Raw genomic sequence first — 17,296 nt, forward strand, 5'->3', positions numbered from 1 at the left:
GATCCCCATCAAGGTCAAAACCAAGAGCAATCCAAAATTCCACTTCACTGACCTAGCACAGAAGTTTAGCCACTCGCCCACCAGACAGCTCCCTCTGTTCCTAAAAAATACTTTAGGAGACTTATTCATATTTCCCCCAAGCTGGCTTAACACTGACGCTATTTCTTTCATAATTCACCAAATTCATGTTTGCAGTTCATGCTATCTGGAGAACATAAAACGCAGAAGCCAATGCTTGCCAACAGAACGCCATGGAGAAAAATGTATACAACAGTGGAACAAAGATGAGTACTTTGGTGTGTATTTACTTACAAAACCAAAGTTAAAGAGAAGTATCTAGACATTAAGAGCAAAACTAAAGAAATAAAACACAAAACACACTTTGTGTTTACAGACATGATTGCTATCACTCACATAAATGACTGTGATCACTGCACACATTAGGTTTTCACTGGTCATTTCACATGATCTTTTGCATAGACATAGGAGATCCCCAGTGATCGTGCCAAGGGCAACCTGATTTCAATTGTGTTGATGGACCGACCGCCTTAGCCCACTGAACAAGCTGCATTAATTTCTGAGTCTGTGGCTGGAAGGGGATTTCAGTGCTTCCCCGCTCCCCCCATCCTGCCCTCAGTTCCTGTGCCCTCATCTGCTTCCCCCAAGCCAACTGGCTCTAACCACAATGGCCCAGCACAGGGGCGGCCTCACTCCCAGACACTCGAATGCAACCAAGTGTCCTGCCAGCACTTCCAACATTCCCGCCCCCACAGGGCAGATACAGCCTTTACTGTTCAAGCCTGAAAGAGACCAGTGCAAAAGTCAGGTAGTTTCACTTTCTACCTGGAAGAAAATAAGAAACACAGTCTTCCCATATAATACAGATTAAAATGGAGTTTATGCTGAAACAATTGTAATGCATGTAAAGTTAAAAAAAAAAAACACACACACGCACACATATACAAATAAAACTCAAGTGAAGCTGAGGGTCTGCTGGACCCAAGAGCCAGAAGAGTGCTGAGATAAAGTTCATGAGGTGTGAGGGGAAGGGGCCAGAATAACCGGCAATGGCTTCACAGTGGAAGGAAGGCCCTGGAAGACATGCACTATTTGGACAGGTGAAGAAGGCATTCCAGGTGCAGGCAGTAGCATGAACAAAGGCCCGGAGGTAGGAATGAGCACAGCACATGGAAAGGTCAGTGAAGGCACGGCCACCATGGCAGCAGAGCATGGGCCCTGGACAGGAACAGCAGAGAAGGCTGAAGAGGTGCACGGGGGACTCATCAGGGATGGCCCAAGGACCTTGGCAGGCTTCTTTTCCATAGGGTGCAATTTCTGGTGCTGAACAAAGCTGCCATACCATTTGAATGCTTTGCCACACACCTTGCACTCATAGGGCTTCTCGCCGGTGTGCACTCTCTGATGCTGGATGGAAGCTATCTTCTGAGTGAAGGCTTTGCCACACTCCTTGCACTGGTAGGGCTTCTCCCCTGTATGAATCCTCTGATGGACAATAAAAAGTGACCTACACCCAAAAGCTTTCCGACATTCCTTGCATTTATAGAGCTTCTCTCCCGTGTGCAGTCTCTGATGCTGAAGATAAGCTGCGCTCCTTCGGAAGGCCTTCCCACACTCCTTACACTCGTATGGCTTCTCTCCAGTGTGGATCCTCTGGTGCTGAGTCAAGGCCGTGTTGGAACTCAAACCTTTGCCGCACTCCTTACATTCGTAGGGCCCTTCTCCAATGTGGTTCTTCTCGTGTACGATGCAGTCATAGCTGGACTTAAAAGCTTTACCACACTCCTTACATTTGAAGGGCTTCTCCCCAGTGTGACTCATCTGGTGCCGAAGCAGCTTTGAGTTGTATCTGAAGATTTTCCCACATTCTTTACATTCGTAAAACTTCATTCCACCCCGAAGTATCAGATTCGGATTCAGACTGAAAGTCTGCCATGTCGCCTTGCTTTTAAAGTCAAAGTGCTGGGAGACGTTTCTGAGCAGTCTTCCTCTGGGCATTCTGGACAATTCTGGCTGCTCAGAGGCTTCCTGCTTTACAGCTGGCTCCTCCTCCTTCATCCAGGACTCACCACCTGTCCAAAGAAACCAAAAGTGTTCGGAGTTACTGAGCTGGGAGGGCAAAAGGATCCAGGGCTCCTGTTTTCTCTTACAGAATCTGATTTTGAAAAACACACTCAGAAAGTGGCTACAGACATCCCTACAGGAGGGTAAGAGAGAGAAAGAAAAATGATAATCTACTATCTGGAGGGCAGATGGCACTGGAAACAGCGGGAAGTGCCTCCTATGAGGAAGGCTGGGAAGTGGACTAAGACAAGTGAAAGGAGCACAGTGAGACCTTCCAGAATGAAAAGGGGAAAAGGCAGGCAGGAAGGAAAAGAGAAAAAAAGATGTGAGACCTAAGAGGATCAGCAAGAAATGGAAAATTTTTGAGAGAGAGAGAAAGAGACCCCAAAAAGGGAAGGAAATTCACGCTCTTGGGGAGAAGAGTCGGAAAGCTCTCACATTAGCAGGGATCTTGCAAGCTGCAAACCAAACTCAAAAACACTTTATTTCAATGTCCCCACCTGCAAGCCAGAAAACCATCCTAAATTCCAAATAATGGCCCAATGATTTTATTCTTAAATATTCCACATGGGGCGCCTGGGTGGCACAGTCGGTTAAAAGTATCCAACTCTTGATTTCTGCTCAGGTCTGATCTCTGGGTTGTGGGATCAAACACTGCCTCAGGCTCTGTGCTCAGCATGGAGTCTGCTTAAGGATTCTCTCCCCATCTCATTCTCTCTCTCTCTCTCTCTAAAATAAATAAATCTTATTATTGTTTTTTTAAAGATTTTATTAATGACAGACAGACACAATGAGAGAGGGAACACAACTATGGGGGAGCTGGATAGGGAGAAGCACGCTTCCCGCCGAGCAGGGAGCCCAATATTGGGCTCGATACCAGGACGCTGGGATAATGACCTGAGCTGAAGGTAGATGCTCAACGACTGAAGCCACCCAGGCACCCCTCTAAAATAAACAAATCCTAAAATAAATAAATAAGTAACATTCCACATAATCTTCTAGGATAAAAGATTCAGGAAATCAGCTAGAACACAAATTGAACTGGAGAGCTGTAGGCCACAGGCATATTTCTGCTAAAAGAACTAAAATTTACAAAATCACAGCATATATGGAAACTTTCTCCAAAAGGAAGAAAACCCAGGGAATCAAGAGCTCCGAGGACTGGTGAGCAGTCTCAGGGAAATTTTACGCTGTGTGCATGTGTGTTCATGTGTGCACGCACATGTGTGTGTATGTGTTGGGGTCTGTGTGTGTGTGTGTTGGGCGCAGTGGTGGGACAACAGCCCCTGCCTCCCCCTCTACAGCTGTATATAAGACAAATATAATATAGACCTAAGGATTCTGGCATATAGAACCTGTCGGTGACTTAAATAGTAAAAAGGCAAATTAAAGGCATTTATTTCATTGCTAAAGACCTAAAAACAACATTCATAGCTGTGGCACAAATAACTCAGTCTGACCCACGGAATCATACTTTCCTCAAAGTACAGCTGAAACCCACTCCTTTGTATAAAGCTGGTTTAAAATTAAGTATTTCCACTGTTGAGAAAAGAAGTGGTTTAAGAGCTACTGGGTCAGAGCTTTTCTGTGGGAGTTGAGTGGCCACACACTACTGGGGACTGGTCTTCCAAGGCACAGGGCTGAACTGGGCAGAGGTCAGAGAGTGTACTGAGTATTGCCTTATAAATGTCTTCTCTGCTGCAAAAGAAACACTTCTAATAAACTGGGAAGGCAAAACCAGAAACCACTAGGTTCTCTTACTCACCTGGACAGATGCCTCTCAAAAGCTCTGCTTCCCAGGGATCTGGGCCCCATGGTGCTTCACCGCTCTCCAGCTGGGAGATCAGATCAGGTTTGGGGAATGGAAATGCTACTCAAACAAGAAAAAGGAAAAACAAGTTGAGGGAGGACTTCCAGAGCTTTCCTGAGATCTCGCTAGGCCCACCTCACAACAGGCTGACACAGGGAGGGAGGAAGGGATGGGATGAAATGCCCAAGAGTACAAGTGAGCTATCAAGGGGTTCTGAGGAAGAACTTCAAACCATGCTCCAAGGCAAGGCCAAGGAGATAGCCATTGTCCTCAGGAAGAAACTGCAGTCTCACCCTGACCTAAAGGAAGAGCTCCCCTCAGGAAGAACATAGGTATTGATTCCCATGGCGGGAGGACCCACATCTCCAGAACACTGGCAGCATGGAGAAACCTAGTGCATCAGGAAGCGGCCTCTCCCTCAGGGCCCAGAACCAGCCCCTTCCCAGGATGTAGGGAAGTCTGATTTCAAAACCAGAGAATCAGGGATTTCCTCAGCCAGCATCTCCAGAGACTGGCAACTACAGAACTAACCTCTAGGGCCATCTAACCTAACGACTTCTAGAAGCCCCAAAACGTCTTAGGAAGATGTCAAACTATCACAAAGGACCAGGGTGAGAGTCCTTACCCAGCGAAGCCACATTCGTATAATTCTCCAGCATCACCTCCCGGTACAAAGCCCTCTGTGTGGGGTCCAGGTTGGCCCACTGATTCTGGGTGAAGTACACGGCCACGTCCTCAAAGGTCACTGGCTCCTGAAAAAACAGGCTCCTGCTAAGGCTCTCAGTGAAGGCAGAAGAGAGGGCTGACTGCAGAGAAGAGGTGGACCTGCCAGGGTCTGCAACTCTGAGCCTCCTGGAAGATCTGCTCTAGTGAGAAGAACACTTAGCACCCCAAAGGGGCAAGCCCTCAGCCAATGCTCCAAATGGAGAACCCCAACACACTCCCATGCACACAGCTTTGAGGCCACAAACTGTCATCTCCCTCTCACAGCCTGGCAGCCAGGGCTCTCTGCCTGGTCACTATATCAATCCCCATGTTCCTGACTCTGTCCCTCCTGCACCACAACCCTGTCACCCTGTTTTCTAAACACCAGCCACTGCAGGCTACTGCCACTCACTATGTCTCTGCCCATCTAGAGTATACACGCACACCCTGTTTGTTCCCTGCACCCAGCATCTCCTGGGTCTTCCCCAACATTCCACCAGTGCAGAGGACCCACTCCTTAAAGGTATTTCCATCCAGCATTCTTTAAATTTCTTTTCATTCTTTCTTACCTTATCAGAATGCTCCCTTGAAGGAAACCTGCAGCCTGCCTGTTCTGGTCTTTTCTCTGCCTCACCCACCTTCAAAGAAAGTTAGCAGTGCCTTGTCTCTGGACACAGATCCATCCCCCAGTCTTGAGCTCCATCCCACCTGCCTCCCCCTGGAGCTATCCATGTTCCCACACATGAAGGGAATTCATACTTGTTAATTAAGACCCTAGGCACCAAGCTCTTAGGAGTGTGTACCTTTAGGACATGTATTTCATTTAATCTTTTTTTAAAGATTTATTTATTTGAGAGAGAAACAGAGAGAGAAACAGAGAGCATTCAAGCACAAACATCAGGAGGGCAGAGGGAGAGGAAGAGAATCTTTTTTTTTTTTTTTTAAAGATTTATTTATTTATTTGACAGAGAGAGATTACAAGTAGGCAGAGAGGCAGGCAGAGAGAGAGAGGAGGAAGCAGGCTCCCTGCTGAGCAGAGAGCCCGATGCGGGACTCGATCCCAGGACCCTGAGATCATGACCTGAGCCGAAGGCAGCGGCTTAACCCACTGAGCCACCCAGGCTCCCGAGAGGAAGAGAATCTTAAGCTGAGTCTCTGCTAAGCACAGAGCCCAACACAGATCTCAATCTCAAGACCCTGAGATCATGATGTGAGCTGAAATCAGGAGTCAGACGCTTAACTGATTGAGCCACCCAGGCACCCCGTATTTCCTTTAATCTTAAAAACATTTATATGGGGGCACCTGGATGGCGCAGTGGGTTAAGCCACTGCCTTCAACTCAGGTCATGATCTCAGGGTCCTGGGATCGAGCCCCGCATTGGCCTCTCTGCTCAGCAGGGAGCCTGCTTCCTCCTCTCTCTCTGCCTCCCTCTCTGCCTGCTTGTCATCTCTCTCTCTGTCAAATAAATAGAAATTACTACTCCCATTTTCACCTGATGAAACTAAGATTCAGAAAAATTAATTACTTTGCCCAAGACCATACAGACAGGAACTGGTTGAGCTGGGATTTCAGCCCATATCCATCAAAGAGCAAACCTGGGCTCTTCCCACACACCAAGCTACCTCCCATACCAGGCTTATGAGCTTCCCCTAAAACATGGCTCACCCCTGATCCTCATCATTACCTGGTGCTGTCCCATCTTTGAAACTCCTAATCCCCAACAGCACCCATCAATCCGTCTTTACCATGCTCCCTCCAAGCCACAGGGACTCCCTCTCTGAGTGTAGACTGGTGTGTGTGTGTGTGTGGGGGGGGGGGTTCAGCTCTTTCAAAGCCTCACACACCACCCTGGGAGCCACAGACTCTGAATCGCCCAAAAGCAATCCCTAATGGTGTCACTGGCTACCTTCTCTGCTTCTACAGTCAGGACAGTACAAACCACAGAAACTAGATTCTCACATGGGAGGTTTCATGATTTCTGTACCTTCTCACCTTGATGCCCCCACCCCCAGAGTCTACATCCTAGGAGATATTCAGTACCCTATGCAGTCAGTTTTGTTCTTCCAGTCACCAAAAACGAAAACACTTACCAAGAGGGGTTCATTCAGCTAAGCCCCTAACTCTATGTGCCCGTCTCTTGGGGTAGCAGCCTTGTGCTGAGGACAGCACCAGGGCCAGGGAGAAGGGAAGGCTACTGCAACCACTCTTGGAGGAAGCCCAGAAGAAATGTATCCCAAGGATAAATGCTGGCATTCACAATGTTCATGGCCGCTCTACACTAAGGTCCTTGTGAGGGTGCCCTCTTATTTTATTTTTTTAGAGAGAGAGAGAGCAAGAGTGTGAGTGGGGATTGGGGCTGGGGAGGGGAAAACAGAAGAGAGAGAATCCTAAGCAGGCTCCACACTCACTGTGGTACCCAACAATGGGCTTGATCTCATAACCCTGAGATCATGACCTCCAAAATCACGACCTGAGCTGAAACCAGACGCTTAACCCACTGAGCCACCCAGGCACCCTAAGGGTGTCCTTTTTAAACAACAATTAGGGAACCCAGTTCAAAAGGAGACAGTGAAAGAAAAAGAACAAATGTGGAAACTACTCAAGGCAAGAGTTGGCCTTTAAACTGGGCAATGACAAGGTCTAAAGGGCCCCGAAAATAACCTGAGCCAAAAAAAATATCCCAACAGCAGACAGAACCGCAAAGCAATAAGGCCTCTGAGGACACCAACCACAGGCTCACAGGCGAACCAAAGTTCACATCCACTCAGAGCAAGTCAGACCTCGCTTCCTCTCATCTTCAGGGCTGCTCTCATAATCTCCTACTCCTCATCCCAGTCTGCCACCCCAATCTCTTTCTCCCCCACAGTCCCTCCCACCTGCCACCAAATATCACCATGATTCTGGAGTCTGGAAAAAGGAAAACTTACTGCAAGGTAAGTAGCTGGGTTGTGGATATACCTTTTTTTCTCCCATGATGGTCCCTATGTACCTCACCTTATTTTTCTCCACCACCTTTCTCATCATCCAACAAATTAGATTGTTCATTAACGACCTGCCTCCAACAGAACACAGGTCGATAAGACAAGGACCCCGTTTTGTTCATAACCAGTTCACTACCACACAGTCCAGTGCCTGACAGATCTAGATGCTTAATATAAATTTGCTAAATGAATGTCAAAAATCATTTGACCATAAATCTTTTTAAAACTTATGAAGAAGGTCAGAAAACAGCAGCATATACCTCCCTGAGTAAAATGCCAGAGCATATACACTCAAACTAATGGCTGGTGCTTTACCAAGAGCAGAGATCCTCCTTTCTGCAAGACTAAAAAAGGAGCATAAATGCAGGAAATGAGCCTAAACATCTTTGCTTGCAGATGAAGTAACTATCTGCCTAAAAATACTCAAGAGCCAAGGAAATAAATGGGAAATAGTTAGAACCGACAAAAATAACTCATTAAATTGGCTATATATAGGGTAAGGAAACCAGAATCACTAGCTTTCCTAATACTGTAACAATTAGAAGATAAAATGTGTGTGTGGGGGGATGGCTGGCTCAGTTGGTAGAGTATGTGACTCTCAGGGTTGTAAGTTCTGGGCCCCTGATGAGTGTAGAAATTAGATAAAAATAAAATCTTTAAAAAAAAAAAAAGATAAAATGGGAGAAAATAGATGCCATTTATATACAAATAGTTAAGACTAGACCTAACAAAAATATGCAAGACCAAGATGAAGACAACGGAAATAAAGGAGAAACAGTGTTTCTAAGTGGGAAGAATCAAATTTGTAAACAATTATAGCCAATTGTGCCTAAGAATTCAATAAAACCCACACTCCCATCTAAAAAGTCAATGACATCTGTGCAGAGAAAAGATATCATTTAAAGTCATCTAAGGGGCACCTCGCTGGCTCAGTCCATACAGCATGGGACTTTTGATCTCAGGATTATGAGTTCAAGCCCCACACTGGATGTGGAGGTTACTTCTAAAAATAATAATAGGGACTCCTGGGTGACTCAGTCGGTTAAGCATCTCCTTTCAATCAGGTCATGATCCCAGGGTCCTGGGATTGAGTCCCACATCGAGCTCCTTGCTCATCAGAGAGCCTGCTTCTCCCTCTCTGCCTGCCATTCCCCCTGCTTGTGCTTTCTCTCTCTGACAAATAGGTAAAATCTTAAAAATAAATAATAGTAGTAATATAATAATAACAGTGTCACCTGAAAAGTAAGTACGGAGGACTACCTAAAATGTTTTGAAGAAAAGAAGTTATGGAAGAAAAGAAGTTATGAAAGAAAAGATGAGCAGGAATTAAACCCTACACTGAAAGGCCAATACTTCAGGGGTGAATGAGTGGGTCAGTCAGTTAAGCATCCGCCTTCAGCTCAGGTCATGATCCCAGGGTCCTAGCCTCACATCAGGTTCCCTGCTCAGTGGTGAGTCTGCTTCTCCCTCTCCCTCTGTGATCTCTTTTGCTTCCACTCTCTCTCAAATGAAGAAATAAAAATCTTTAAAAATAACAATAATAAAATAAAGTTAATGGGGAAAATTGGAGATACTTTAGGATTTTGGTGTCGGGTGTCTGTATGAAATTCTGAGGCCTTCATTTAAATCTTTCACTGTATTGTGATTTCCTTTTAGGTGTATTGCACTAAATGAAACTTGTCAAATACATCTTCCTTTTAAAAACTGAAAGAGGGTAGCTGGGTGGCTCAGTCGATTAAGCATATGCCTTCGGCGTGGCTTGGGTCATGGTCCCAGGGTGCTGGGGATGGAGCCCACATCTGGCCCCCTGCTCAGCAAGGAGCCTGCTTCTCCCTCTCCCTCTGCTCCCACTGCTTGTACTCTCTCTCTCTGTCAACCAAATAAATAAAATCTTTAAAATAAATAAATAAAACTGGAAAAAAATTGGATATAAGAAAATGAGAAGGGGAGCCTGGGTGGCTTAGTCAGTTAAGCATCTGCTTGTGGCTCAGGTCATGATCCCAGGGTTCTGGGATCAAGTCCCACATTGGGCTCCCTGCTCAGCCAAGAGTCTGCTTCTCCCTCAGCCTGCCATTTCCCTTGCTTGTGCATAAGCACGTGCTCTCTCTCACTCTCTGACAAATAAATAAAATCTTTTTTAATCTTTTTTTTTTTTTAATGAGAAAACAAGCCACCACAGGGAAAAAATAGTTGAAAAGGCCTATCGGATAAATGACTTAACCAAAGTATACAAAGAACTCTTTAATCTCAAAAGTAACAAAGACCAGAAGCGACACCTCACGAAGCAGATGTACAGATGGCATACAGGTATATGAAAATACATCATACATCAATAGGAAAAGATAAATTAAAACACTGAGGTACCACTAGAATGGCCAAAACTAGAACGCTGAAAACACCTAATGCCGGTGAGGATTTGGAGCAACAGGAAATCTCATTTATTGCAGACAGGAATGCAAAATGGCACAGCCACTCTGGAAGGCAGTTTGGTAGTTTCTTACAAAACTAAACTAAACTCTCTGTTAAATAAATGTTAAATATGATCCAACAATCATGCTCCTTGGTATCTTCCCAAACAAGCTGAAAACTTATATACATATAAAAATCTGCACACACATGTTTCTAACTACTTTATTCATAATTGCCAAAACATAGAAGCAACCAAGATACCCTTCAATAGAGGGGAATGAATAAACTGTGGTACATCCAGACTATGGAATGTTATTCAGCACTAAAAAGAATTCACTCTCAAGCCAAGAGAAGTCAGAGAGGAAACTTAAACACATATAATCAAGTGAAAGAAACCAATCTGAAAAATCCACATACTATATGATTCTAACTAAAACAAAACTATAAAGATAGGGATGTACAGGTACAACACAGAGGATTTTTATGACCATGAAAATACCCTGTATGATACTATAATAATACTCTGTACGATACTGTAATGATGAATACATGTCCTTATACATTTGTAACCCACAGAATGCTCAACACCAAGAGTGAACCCTACTGTAAACCACGAACTTTGGGTGATTGTCATTTGTCACTGTAGGTTCATCAACTGTAACAAAAGTAGCACTCTGGTGAGGGATGTTGATTATAGGGGAGGCTAAAAATAGCCAAAGCAATCTTGAGAAGGAAAAACAAAGCTGGAGGTATCACAAATCCAGATCTCAAGGTAGACTACTAAATTGTAGTATCAAAACAGTATGGTACTGGCACAAAATAGACACACAGATCAGTGCAATAAATAGAGTCCAGAAATAAATCCACACTTATATGGCCGATTAATCTGTGGCAAAGGAGGCAAGAATATACACTGGGGAAAAGACAGTCACTTCAATAAATGGTGCTGGACAGCTACATGCAAAAGACTGAAACTGGACCACTTCCTTACACCACACACAAAAACAAACTCAAAGTGGATGAAATACCTAAAAGTGAGACCTTGGGGGCACCTGGGTGGCTCAATCGTTAAGCTTCAGCCTTCAGCTCAGGTCATGATCCCAGGATCCTGGGATCAAGCCCTACATCAGGCTCCCTGCTCAGTAGGAAGCTTGCTTCTCTCTCCTCCACTCTCCCTGCTTGTGTTCCCTCTCTCACTGTCTCTCTCTGTTAAATAAATAAATAAAATATCTAAATAAATAAATAAATAATAAAGGTGAGACCTGAAACCATATAAATCTTTAGAGAGAACACAGACAGTAATTTCTCTGACATTAGCCACCGCAACATTTTTCTAGATGTGTCATCTAGACACATCTAGATGTGTCACCGTCAGGGAAATGCAAAACCACAATGAGGTATCACCTCACACCTGTCAGAAGAGCTAAAATCAAAAAGACAATAACAAGTGTGGGTGACGATGTGGAAAAAAGGGAACACATGCCCACCGTGTGAGGGAATGTAAACTGGTAGAGCCACTGTGTAAAACGTCACAGAAGTTCCTCAAAATATTAAAGACAAGAGTACCATGTGATCCAGTAATTCCACTACTGGGCTAATTCAAAAAGATACATGTGTCCTTATGTTTAATGCAGCATTATTTAAATAGCCGCAATATGGATTCAACCTAAGTGTCCATCAATAGACAAACGGATAAGGAAGATGTGAGATACACACATACACACACACAGACACTGAAATATTTTGCAGCCATAAAAAAGGATGAGATTATGTCATTTGTTTTTTGTTTTTTTAAGATTTTATTTGAGAGAGAGTGAGAGAACCCAAAATTTCCCTGAAAATAAAGCCTATATATATATATTTTTTTTTTAATATTTTTTTATTTATTTGACAGAGAGAAATCACAACTAGGCAGAGAGGCAGGAGGAAGCAGGCTCCCTGTGGAGCAGAGAGCCTGATGCGGGGCTCCATCCAGGACCCTGGGATCACGACCTGAGCCGAAGGCAGAGGCCCTAACCCACTGAGCCACCCAGGCGCCCCAAGCCTGTATTTTTTTAAGAAAAAAAAAAAGGACAATATTTATCTCTTATCTGGACTACAATATGCTTCTTACTGACTCAAACCCTTCTACAACTAACATACCACCAGGGCTGGAAAAATCATTTTTTAAAAAGAAATCTTTTTTTTTTTTTTTTAATCTCTACACTCAACATGGGGCCATGGGACTTGAGCTCATGATGCTGAGATCAACAGTCACATGCTCCACCAACTAAGTCAGACAAAGTCTGCTGGAAAATCTTTTTAATACCCAACAAGGTGCCTGGGTGTCTCAGTTGGTTAAGTGGCTGCCTTCAGCCCAGGTCATGATCCCAGTATCCTGGGATCAAGCCCTGCATCTGGCTCCCTGCTCAGCAGGAGCCTGCTTCTCCCTCTCCAAGTGCTTGCCACTCCTCCTGCTTATGCTATCTCTCTCTGTCAGATAAATAAATAAAAATCTTAAAAAAAAAATACATATATCCAACCATGTCACCTACCATGCTTAATAATCCTTCAGTGCCTTCCCAATGAACTCGGAATAGAAATCAAAGTCTTGACAGTGTCCTACAAGACATGTGCCTACTTCTCCCACCACACAGTGAACTACTTTCCCTGACCTCGCCCTATTTCCAGAGCACACCCAGCTTTCTCCCCAACTGTAGGGCCTCTGCATTTGACATTCTTCTCTTCAGAAAGCTCTTTTTTAGCTCTCTCTTCAGCGATTCCCAAAACTGTTTCTAGCTCATTCTTGGGATCTCAACCCCATGCTATTACCTCTATGAGGGCTTTCCTGACCACTACCTTGAGAGGGAGCTTCAAGGCTTCTCAGATTTGCAAAGGTACAGGCATTAAGAATCATCTGAACAGCAGCACCTGGGTAGCTCAGTCAGTTAGGGATCTGCCTTCCAGCTCAAGTCATGGTTCTGGGCTCCTGGGATCGAGGCCCTGGGAGGCTCCCTGCTCACCGGGGAGGTCTGCTTCTCCCTCTGCCCTTCCCCCTGCTCATGCTCGCGCTCTCTCTCTCTCTCTCAAATAATTTTTTTTTTTTTTTTAAATCACCTGAAGAGCTTGTTACAACAAATTCCTGGACTCCTCAGTCTGATTCTGGGTCTAGGGTGGAACCCAAGAATTTGCAATTCTAATGACCTGCCAGGTGATGTGGATGCTGCCCACATGGGTACCACATTTCTGACCACACTTTAGCAATATGTAATTAACTTACTAGTTGGTTTATAAACTATCTACTTTGCTAAAGGTGCCTTTCATGAGAAAAGGAGACTTATCTACATTACCAATACTGTATACCCATCACTTACAAAGTGCATAGGGAAAGAACAATGCTGGTCTCCCTGCAATACATCTGCAATTTGAGGAACAATGTCTTCAATACAGAATTTCTCTGATCTTGAGGCGCCTAGGTGGCTCAGTGAGTTAAGCCTCTGCCTTCAGCTCAGGTCATGATCCCAGGGTCCTGGTATCTGGAGCCCTGCATCAGGCTCTCTGCTCAGCAGGGAGCCTGCTTCCCCCCTCTCTCTCTCTGCCTGCCTCTCTGCCTACTTGTGATCTTTCTCTCTCTGTCAAATAAATAAAATCTTAAAAAAAAAATTTCTCTGACCTCAGTAGGCAAATTTTATATGAAGAACATGATTTGGATTTCCACATTCAGGGAGAATTTCTTAGCTTGGGTGCCTCTATTCCCACTTAACCCTACACATCCACACTCATCACTCTCATACACACAACTTATCTCCTCCACCATTATTTAGAGCCCTGGCTGTGGGGATAAACTTAAGGGGGAAATGGGAGCATGGCCAAGTCAGGCCTTCTTGGTCTTTTCCTGATTACCTGATAGCTAACTTAATTTTAAAAGACTGAAAGGAAGCTCAGCTCACCTGAGGCCAAGATGTTTGGAGCATGGCTGATGTCCCCTGGCTTCGTGCACTGTCTTCTTGATTTGGAAAAGCAAAAACCTTAGGAGCTAAGAGAAGAAGAGCCGTGAGTGCAATGCACCCTGACCTCCAACACTCACAGCCGCCCATAGCCTTCCCAGTCTCCTCGTTTCCAGCACTGGGAAGAGACTCTCTCAGACCCACCCTGCAGCTGATGGCCCTAACAACCTCATGAACTGCTCTGCCTGGTCCTCAGGACAATCCCCATCACCTGCTCAGTCCAAGAGTGTTCCTGAGCCCATTCACACGCAGCGGACTGAGAGATCCAAGACAAATCCTATCCCTACAATGTTGGGTCTGAACACACCTAAAAACGCGCTTACAGGAACCATGACGTTGACCCAAAAGCGTTGTCAATGGAAAGGAGGCACAGAGATGGCAAAATGCGTATTAACAGTAAAATACTCATGATGCTGACCAGAGACCCGACCGGGATCTCCACCCAGGGCCTCCGAGACCCCAAATAGAAACGTCAGTCGTGGGCGCGGGAAGCTGCTGAGCCAAGTTCCTGAGGGCAGAAAAGAGGATCACGCCTCGGCGGAGGGCAAGGGGTAGGACCAGGCTGCAGAAGGCCGCTCGGCCACCTCGGGCGGCTTCCGCGAGGCCCAAGCGCCGGAGCCCCGAGTCAGGGGAGGGGGTGAGTCCGCACTGGGCCCGAGCTCAGGGGAGGGGGGCGCTGACGAGCCGCTAGGGAAAACGAGGAAGCCGACGCCGGCGGACCTTACACGTAGAACTCGCTGGAACCCACGCTCTCCCTCTCCGAACACCAAAAAGCTGAGAGAGGCAAGCCGACGCGGAAGCGAGCGCGAGCCCCCAATGCCCCTCTAGGCCGCACGGAGGCTGCTCATCTCTGTGGTCCCCGCGGTGCGGCCCACGTGACTCCGCCAGCCGCTCGGAAGAGGAGGGGTTGCGGGCCGGCCTCGGCAGGCGTGGTCATTAACTGGTGCCTCCCCCGGCTGCGGCGGCTGCCTCCTAGCGGGGTCCGGGACGTATAGGCTCAGGTACCCCGTCTAGACCCATGTGGGGTCCAGGTTAACTCGATGCCGGTCAGCGGTGGGTCGCCTTTACTCGGAGCGTCACTCGGGCTGTGCTAGTGTGAGGAGAAAGGCTCCCGGTGCTTCACATCTTGGAGGCCCAAACCAAGGACACTCCTTGGGTCCCCAGCTGGGTCGCCCTTAAGAAAACGAAGTTTTCTATCCACTCCTGTGAAGCCCTCTCCCTCTCTAGGACCTGCACGTGTGGAGGTGCCTTTTCCGTCAGGCTCATTTAGCTACCAAAAGAATGGTGACTGAAGTTGCCAGGCATCCTGTATATATAGGACATGTCCTATGTTAGACGATCTTGTAATGTATTTACTTAAATGTCTTCTGTTTAGATTTTCCCGACAATTTTACCAACAAATCAGTAGTTTAGAGCTATTTTTCCACCGAGTAACTGCTACTACAATACAATATCAACACTGGCTGGGGAAAAAAAAATCATACCTTCCATAAATAAAGATCTGGATAATCCCGTAAGTCTCTCCTGCCGGTTTGGCTGTGTGAAGTTAAAACAATTAACATTAAAACTACGTTTTTCAGGGCACCTGGGTGGTTCAGTTGGTTAGGCAACTTCCAGCTGGAGTCATGATCCCGGGGTACCAGGATGGAGTCCCACATCGGGGGACTTCTCCCTCTGACCTTCTCCCCTCTCATGCTCTCTCTCACTCTCTCTCAAATAAATAAAATATATTTTTTTAAATGCTTTTCATAGTCAAGTAATTGCCATTAATTTGACTCAGGTCAGTACACGTGTTCTGCAAATCAGCCAATAAAGTGATAGCCTCACTTAGGTGGTCCCAATTCTGAAAGTTAGCAAAGCAATGACAGCCCAAGCTTCTGAATAGGAGCCAATCAGTGGCAAACACCCCTGAAAATCGGTCCCCTCAATACAGTGACCAAGACTTTGAAAGTCACTGGGTCCCCGTGTTCCAGTGACCAGGGTTGGTCAGCGTGGTTGCCAGCAGGAACGAACTTTATTTCTGTTGAGTACATGTTCAGATACACGCCTCCTACTCACCAAGCACTTCGTTGCCATGGAGGGCACTGGGCCTCCCACTGCTAAAAGACAGAATGATCCTTGGTATCCGGATGTATGGATCTACCACAGGAGCTTCTATTCCTTTTGTTACCAAACCCATTTGGCTGCCTGCTAACTCAAAGATCACTTGAGAGGAGTTTTATTTGAAAAGGAATCTGAGCTTTATTCAGGAGGAAGGCAACCAAGAGAGAAGTTGGACTCTTGTCCAAAAGCCCCCTCTTGAGAGTTCTGCCTGGCCCAGTGGGGTTTAAAGCAGCTAATCAGCAAAGAGTATGCAGTGGCCCGTAGCATTTCTTCATCACATGTAGATTTGAGGCCAGCTAGAAATATTTTCAGTGCTGGGGTTTTGCATGGGGGTCCAGTTCTTGTTTCGTGATGTGCCCCAGTACTCTCTTCTTTCTGGAAAGCAGGGCAAGGTCTACAGATACAGAAAGGGAGTTAGTAAAATCATTCGTGTAACCTAAAAAAGAATATTTTGCTTAAAAAAAAAAATTGCCGGAGTGATCTGAAAGTCGAAGTAGCTTCAAACAGACTTGCTGGCCTCTGGGGCTTCGGAAGGTTCTGGCTCTTCACTTCTCAAGGTCAATGGTCTGCAAATTTCGAAGAAAGTAAAATAGTTCTGTTACAGACTGAGGCCTTAGGTCAGGAAGTAAGGAGTGTTAATGCTCCAGACCAGCGGGAGTGCTATTCCCCTTCCACAGGAATTAGACTGTCACTAACTATAGCTTAAAGTCCTGTCATGTAAAGTACAATAGGTAGCTCTTGCTGCATAATCATCCCAAAACTTTGTGGCTGAGAACAATATATTCATTCAACATGTTTCTTAAAGTTTCTGTAGACCAGGAATTCAGGAGTGGTTTGGCTGGAAGATCCCAGCTTGGGATCTCTCATGAAGTTCCATGCAGGAGTCACCTGGGGCTGCTTACATATAAACTTAAATTACTGGTTACTGCTGTGAAACTTCAGTCCCTTCCCACATGCGTTTCTGCACACAGTTGTGTCCTCACAATTTTCCTATAGGTTTCTACCTAAAGTAAGCAATCCAAAAGGCCAAGGCCAGGGGCACCTGGCTGCCTCAGTTGGTGGAGCATGTGACGCTTGATCTCAGGTCATGAGTTCAAGCCCCACATTGGGTGTACAGTTTATTTAAAAATTAGATAAAACCTTTCTTTAAATAAAAAAAAAATGTCAAGGCCAACTGCAGTGTGATGACATAGCTTTAGAAGTCATGCACCATCATCAC

General features: G+C 45.7%; 1 protein-coding gene across 4 annotated transcripts; it reads right to left on the minus strand.

Annotated features, from left to right (window-relative positions):
* Positions 1-289: 289 nt before the first annotated feature.
* ZNF621 (zinc finger protein 621) lies at positions 290-14,850 on the minus strand. Of its 4 annotated transcripts, none has more exons than XM_082725212.1 (5): positions 14,695-14,850; positions 13,918-14,003; positions 4,518-4,644; positions 3,848-3,952; positions 290-2,090 (listed from the first exon to the last, which is right to left on the minus strand). In XM_082725212.1, exons 2-5 carry the CDS (start codon positions 13,939-13,941, stop codon positions 1,030-1,032), a joined length of 1,317 nt encoding a protein of 438 aa, XP_082581338.1. In that variant the 5' UTR covers positions 13,942-14,003; positions 14,695-14,850; the 3' UTR covers positions 290-1,029. The 4 variants fall into 4 exon arrangements, with proteins under 4 accessions (XP_082581338.1, XP_082581337.1, XP_082581336.1 ...); XM_082725211.1 differs by having other exon boundaries at positions 14,393-14,850; XM_082725210.1 differs by having other exon boundaries at positions 14,282-14,850.
* Positions 14,851-17,296: the final 2,446 nt, after the last annotated feature.

The sequence above is a fragment of the Mustela nivalis genome (assembly GCF_964662115.1).
Source record: "Mustela nivalis genome assembly, chromosome: 1".
NCBI classification, from domain to species: domain Eukaryota; kingdom Metazoa; phylum Chordata; class Mammalia; order Carnivora; family Mustelidae; genus Mustela; species Mustela nivalis.